General features: G+C 39.7%; 2 protein-coding genes across 2 annotated transcripts in view; one reads left to right on the top strand and one right to left on the bottom strand.

The window, feature by feature from the left end:
* Positions 1–7500, bottom strand: part of LOC132144112 (B-cell receptor CD22-like) — a 168382-nt gene that overhangs the window by 116559 nt on the left and 44323 nt on the right. The gene's annotated exons all lie outside the window — the stretch shown is intronic.
* The window catches only part of metrnlb (meteorin like, glial cell differentiation regulator b), a 12963-nt gene that overhangs the window by 2079 nt on the left and 3384 nt on the right, over positions 1–7500 (top strand). The window contains exon 2 of the mRNA XM_059554839.1: positions 280–671. Within this exon, the coding sequence (XP_059410822.1) occupies positions 280–671 (392 nt within the window). The remainder of the gene's footprint in view (positions 1–279; positions 672–7500) is intronic.

Genomic DNA, 7500 nt, shown 5'->3' on the forward strand with positions numbered 1-7500 from the left:
GATTATTATTGTACTTTATTTGTACTTTTGCATTAAACATTTAGAATCTGTTTGTTAACAACGGAACGGAACAAAGAAAATCATCCTTTAAAGTCATTTCAAAGGAAATGCATAAATTTCAAGATGAGATTTTCAGTCCTCCTGGAGTCTGTGAGAAGTCGTCTGTTATTGAAACGCTGTTGTTCTCCAGGGTTCTGTCATTATGTCTCTGTTGAGAAAGGCTTAGCTGTGTTCATGCTTTGTCTCTCTCTCTCTCTCTCTCTGTCTGTCTGTCTGCAGTGGTCTGACGCACGAGTATCACGCGCGGGACGTGGAGCAGGTGTACCTGCGCTGCGCCGAGGGCTCTCTGGAGTGGCTCTATCCCACAGGAGCCATCATCGTCAACCTGAGGCCCAACCTGCCGTCCGCCGAGGGTCACCTGCGCGCCTGTGTCAAGCCGCGGCCGGATTCGCGCGGGGCCCGTCTGTATGTGGAGCGGGCCGGAGCGCTGCGACTGCTGCTGACGGAGGAGGACCAGGCGGCGGGACACGTGCGCTGCTTCAGTCTGCAGGAGGGGGCGCTGTTCGTGGAGGCCTCCGCCCGCCGGGACATCAGCCGGAGAATCACTGCCTTTCAGTACCAGCTGATCTCCACACACACGCCAGACGGAGACCAGCCCCGCTCACATACAGGTACTGACCACAAAACCTCTCCGTTCAGACCTAACACTCGCCCTTTAAAGGGTTCTGAAACCCTAAAACACATTTTTTGAGATGTTAACTCATATGAACAGGTTTTTGTTTTCATTTTTGTATAAGGTTTAGTGATTTTGTTTTGTGCGTTTGTCTTTTTTAGATATTTTTTAAATATAATAATTTATTTTGAAAAAACATTTTCAATTTTCTACTTTCTGAAATTGTTTTCTACACTGTATCTTGTGTACTATTTTTTAATTATGATGCAAATGAATAATCAGTTCTGCACTGATTGAAACATGAGAAGAAAAATAACTGAATTTGCATTGTATAGGTTTTTTTTTATTTATTTATATATTCCAGATAAGAAGTGAGTCTGAAACTGGATCACCAATGTGATCATCATAATATTTACATTGTTAGTGAATTTTCTATAATCAAAAAAATATTGAATATATAGTAAACATGCACCATATTACTCAGCTCTGGAGTACGCATGAACACATGTGAAAGAGAGAGCGAGAGTTGTGTGGGGGTCCAATAACAGCACTGTCTGTCAAATGACCGTCATTCACATGAAAGACTGCTTAAGAGAGGCTGTAAACCGTCTGACCCTGTAAAACCTACACCTCCACCCCCCAGATCCATGTTCAGCCTGACATAAGAAAACAAACAGTCTAATCAGGGGGTCAGCCGGGGTCAAGCAGCCTGTAGAGCTGTCAATCACAGACAGCGCTGCGTCTGATTGGTCTGATGCTCGCTCAGGTTTCGTGAAGATGATATTCAGTTCTCTGTGTAGAGGATCACAGGCTAAATACTGAAATCTTAATAATCAGTCCTTCATTTCTTCCACATAGCGACCTGTGTGTTCCCTTCAGAATGCCGTTTACTTTAGTTTTTCTTTCCCGCTCCATTCCCAGAGGCTTTAGCTTCATAAACATGAGTCTTGAGGTGTCCTGAGCTCCTCACCTGTTGGTCTCACTCACACTCACGCTTGGACTGGCGTCTACAGGGAGAAAACTGTGTGTGTGTGTGTGTTAAAGTAGGTTTTTAAGGAATGTCTGAACTGTTCTCTTATAAGCAATGAAAGTGGACCCTGATTTATACAAGCTCAAGCTACAAAGAAGTACCATAAGTCATTTTCAGTCAATAAATTCCTTTCTGTTCATTATGGGGCTAAAAACTGTGATTTGTTGGCTCAACTGACCCTTTCACTGAAGTCTGTGGCTCATAAGACAACTGTTTCAGTCGTTTTTGGTTCACAGAACGTTCTGAGAATGTTAGATTTTGATTCAAAGAACTTATGCTTTAAGTTTCTAATGTTCTATAAAACAGTTCTAAGTTCCATAAAATGTTCTATAAAAGTTACTTTACAGTTGTGAGTATTAACCTAAAAATAACCTTTAGGAATCCAAAAATAACCATTAGGGAACATAAAAAGAATCAAGTTCTTTTTTTAATCGTCTTAACAAATCTAGCTCTCTCATTGAGCTCTCCTAAGAATGTACGAGTCTGGGTTGGAGACTTCAGCTGTGTGCGGTCAGTAAAACCAGACGAAGGCGTCCCTTCCCCGTCACAGTCTCAGCTCCGCACACTAATGAGCCGTTAGCCGCGGGTGCAAGCTGCTCAAAGTCATTCAAGAGTCAGGATCTGTATGCATGTGTGCCTCTGAATGTGCTTTTATGTGTTACATCAGGTGAGAAATCACATTTACATTGAATCGTTTCACAGGGCGAGTTGGGAGATCAATGCTTTACATTTACATTTTACCCAATTCATGAGTCTTAAGTGAATGTGACGAGGAAAAGATGATAAATATAAGATACTGTCTTCTAAAACATGCAAAAGCAAACATGCAGCACAGCTAGTGTAATCTGATTCACTTCTGATCTGTTTGAATCATTGTAACGAATCCTTTGATGATTCATCAGAACATATGACTCACTTGAGTGAACTATGACGGCCTGTTGCAACAATTTTTATAATAAAATAAATAGTAATTTTAATCAACATTAAACAAAATTAATACTCCTAACATTAAAGCGTTCATCTTTTTTTTTCTGTGCATTTGTTTTGAGGAATTAGTTTTGTTTGCCAGAATGTCTGGTTCTCACAATGCATTTTTATGGTTTAAATTAAAAGTGTAATGGCGTGTGCACACCAAAAGTGAGTTTAATTATGAGTGGATTACGCAAATACGTTAAAGGAAGCAAATTCACACAGGGTGATGGGAATGACATGAATTAGGCAACGTGATTGCCACAAACACGCAATATATGCCTCAATCTAAGGACTAAATGACTACAGGCCTGTGGCTCTAACGTCTGTAGTCATGAAGTCATTTGAAAAACTGGTGCTGGCCCACCTGAAAGACATCACTGGACCCTTGCTAGATCCTCTTCAGTTTGCCTACAGAGCAAACAGGTCTGTGGACGATGCAGTAAACATCGGACTGCATTATGTTCTGCAACACCTAGACAGACCGGGGACCTATGTGAGGATCCTGTTTTTGGACTTCAGCTCTGCCTTCAACACGATCATCCCAAACCTCCTCTTGCCCAAACTAACTCAGCTCTCCGTGCCCACCTCCGTCTGTCAGTGGATCAACAGCTTCCTGACAGACAGGCAGCAGCTAGTGAGGCTGGGAAAATACACATCCAGCACCCGTACAATCAGCACCGGAGTTCCCCAGGGCTGTGTTCTCTCCCCACTGCTCTTCTCCCTGTACACTAATGATTGCACATCTAAGGACCCCTCTGTCAAGCTCCTGAAGTTTGCAGACGACACCACACTCATCGGCCTCATTCAGGACAGTGACGAGTCTGCTTACAGGCAGGAGGTTAAAGAGCTGGCTGTCTGGTGCAGTCTCAACAACCTGGAGCTTAACACACTCAAAACAGTGGAGATGATCGTGGACTTCAGGAGAAACCCCCCTGCACTCCCCCCACTCACCATCATGAACAGCACTGTGACTGCAGTGGAGTCATTCAGGTTCCTGGGCACCACTATCTCTCAGGACCTGAAGTGGGACATTCACATTGACTCCATTGTGAAAAAGGCCCAGCAGAGGTTGTACTTCCTTCGCCAGCTGAGGAAGTTTATCCTGCCACAGGATCTGCTGAAACAGTTCTACTCCACCATCATCGAATCCATCCTCTGCACTTCAGTAACTGTCTGGTTCAGCTCAGCTTCTAAATCAGACCTCAGAAGACTACAGAGGGTAGTCCGGACTGCTGAGCGAATCATCGGTTCAACTCTCCCATCTATTCAAGAACTGTACTTATCCAGAGTGAGCAAAAGGGCTGTTAAAATCACTCTGGACCCCTCACATCCAGCACACTCCCTCTTTGAACTGTTGCCATCCGGTCGACGCTACAGAGCACTGAGCGCCAGAACGACCAGACACAGGAACAGTTTCTTCCCTCAGGCAATCCATCTTATGAACAGCTGATAATAACTGTGGGACACACTACACTATTTATATTTATATACACTACACTTTTTATCCAACACACATACTTAGCGTACACTTAAATCTTTTGCACATAATATACATGCAGAGGTGGAAAGTAACGAATTACATTTACTCGCGTTACTGTAATTGAGTAGCTTTTTTGTGTACTTCTACTTTTTTAAGTATTTTTTTTAATCTGTAATTTTACTTTTACTTAAGTATATTTTGTTTGAAGTATTGTACTTCGCTACATTTTAAAACACATTAATTACTGAGTAAAAAAAAAAATCGCTCCCTGGAAGGTATGGCAAACTGGCGCTAAAATCACAAGAAAGATGCAGACGGACAAAACAGGCGTTAGTGGTGCAGACACCGCTGAAAACGAAACCCCGTCATATTCTGAAGTTGAACTCAAGGAAATGAAGTGAACCCCTGGCCATATGTATGCTCTATTATGCTGTGTATGCTGTGCTTGCCTAGGGAGACCAAACTAGCAGCTTATAAAATCTCGACAAGACATCAACCCCACGTAAGCATATAGAGGTGAGCTAAATAATTGCGTCATTGCATTGGTGGTTAAAATGATGCTTTGACATTTTAGCAAGAGGTTTTGCACAAATTAGCCAAAAAGACTGGTGCGGAGTGTGCGATATATATTGTCTGCGATAATATCATAATTGTTGTTTTAATGATGTACGCGCGCATTTAGAGTGTTCTTTCACTGTGTGATTCAGTCTGTTGAAATGCATTTAGAATGAAATCAATCAAAATCATTTAGAATCAAAATCACACAAAGAATACTGTCTTTTCCTCTAAAAATCATAATCACACACACACACACACACACACACACACACACACACACACACACATATATATATATATATATATATATATATATATATATATATAGATCAGTGGGGATTTCTTTAAGACTGCAAGGGAAGCTCAGCTTCCCCTCTAATGTAAAAAAAACCCAACGGTCAAATATGTACTATTGTGTATTATGTATTGTAATCAGCTACATGTCGGCTGACTCGATTTTCTTCTCATACATTCCCGTAGCGTCACAGTGCATTTCCCTGTTGAAGCCGAGCGTCCATTGACTTCGATGGGGCTGCTTTGAACAGTTTTTTTCAGTGCTCCGAAGCTAGACGGTCATTGGATAAATGCTACGATTATGTCCCGCCCACGGACGCTCAGCGTCTCTGGAGGTGAATGAAGACTGGGCTTCCGCGTGATGATTGGAGGATCTGTCGATCTCCTTTTGACTGACAGCGGTCTGCACCATAAGAAGTCGGCGAAGCTGTTTCACGCTCAGTCCCATGATCGCGGATTTCTCAAGTGTATTCGAAAGACAAACTGCGGCAATATTTCTTGATATTTGTAAAATGCAGAACCACCACAAAATTAAATTGGTAACTAAGACAGATTGAAAATGTGCGCGCGCACGCACACACACACACACACACACACACACACACACACACACACACACACACACACACACACACACACACTATAGCCATCTAGTGGTTAAAGTGATTTATTACAATTTTTAAACTGAATTTCCCCAAAAATGGGCAAAAATCTTACATTAAACCTTATAAAATTATCCATGGTATCCCCATGTATGAAAGTTAGAAATCTGGGTCTTTTATGAAGTGAATTTTACCTGAAATGCTTTTTTCTTTTTTTGTAAAAAAAAGCCTATTTAAATAAATATTTATTTATTTATAGAAATGTAAAAGATTTAAATCCTCCAAAAACTGTACAAAGTTTAGTAAAAACATAAATGAACAGAGTAAAATTATATTTGTAAAAAATTTAAATATTTTACTATTACAAAATGAAATGTTATTGTCTGGGGTCAAAAAGACCCCGAGTGTCACTACAAATGAAGACCATCAGAGGGTTATAATGTAGGCCGAAAATGAGCTTCCCCTCTTTGAAAGTCCAGCAGCCGCCACTGATATATATATATATATATATATATATATATATATATTTTTTTTTTTTTTTTTTTACAACAGGACAGTAAACTAAGAGACTTGCGTTTTAGACACCATATTGCCATTGTTTTTGCTCTATTTCTACAACAAAAATTTATTCCAAACACAGCCACCAAAGCAAAATTTTGCATCTCTGAGCAACATGACAGTGTTTCGTTTCTGAATGAATCAACTGTTTAAATGATTTGGTTCAATCGCAATGACTCACTTATTAACAGTGACTTGCTGACACATACTGGCCATTTTAATTTCACATTTAAAGTATCTTTTGATTTTTTTTTTTTTTTATAATTAAGCTTTTATAATTTCAAATGAGTATTCAACATTTTATGTCTGGCATATCAAAACATTATTCATGCATTTGTAACTGCAGGTTAAATGCATTCTTGTCCTGCACTAAACAGTGTAATACATCTAAATGCCACGTCCGATGAAGCTTTTGCATTTCCTCTGCATTAAAAGATGAGTTTGTTGATACTGATTTGCCAGATAACAGCCCAAATGTTTTATTATTCTAAATAACTGATTCCTTTAATTAAAAACAACTAGTTTGAGATTAATAGACCTATCCCAGGGGTGTCAAACTCAGTTCCTGGAGGGCCATAGCCCTAACCCTGCTCCAGCACACATATCATGTAGTTTTCAAATAAACCTAAATGATTAGATTAGCTGGATCAGGTGTGTTTAATTAGGGTTAAATCTAAACTGTGCAGGACTGTGGCCCTCCAGGAACTGAGTTTGACACTCTTGGCCTGTCCCATTTTTGACTCCCTCCCACTGGTTAAAATGTAACTAAGTAATTTTTACTCTGAGTAAATTTTAAATGAGCTACTTTTTACTTTTACTTGAGTGGATTTTTTAGACTGGTACTTTTACTTATACTTAAGTAAAATTTCATTAATGTAATGGTACTTTTACTTGAGTAGAATATTTTTGTACTCTTTCCACCTCTGTATACATGTACATACATGGAACACACTACACTACTTATATTTATATTTATATACACATACACTTATTTATCCAACACACATACTTAGCGTACAGTTAAAATTTTTCCACATAATATACATGTACATACATAAATGCTCTTTTTAATATACCTGCCATACATTGTCAATTTGTATATTGTCAATCCTTACCCACCTATTTGTATTTTTTTGTATTTTTTATTCCTTATTGTGTTTTTTGTTCTGTCGCTGTTATGTTGCACTGCAGAGCTCTGTCACGAAAACAAATTCCTCGTATGTGTGAACATACCTGGCAATAAAGCTCATTCTGATTCTGAATCAAGTCTTCCACACAAGATGAAAAATATTAACTCGGGTGGAAATTTGCATGTCGTGTTGTCACGCAACCC

Source organism: Carassius carassius, chromosome 7 (genome assembly GCF_963082965.1).
Source record: "Carassius carassius chromosome 7, fCarCar2.1, whole genome shotgun sequence".
Taxonomy (NCBI): domain Eukaryota; kingdom Metazoa; phylum Chordata; class Actinopteri; order Cypriniformes; family Cyprinidae; genus Carassius; species Carassius carassius.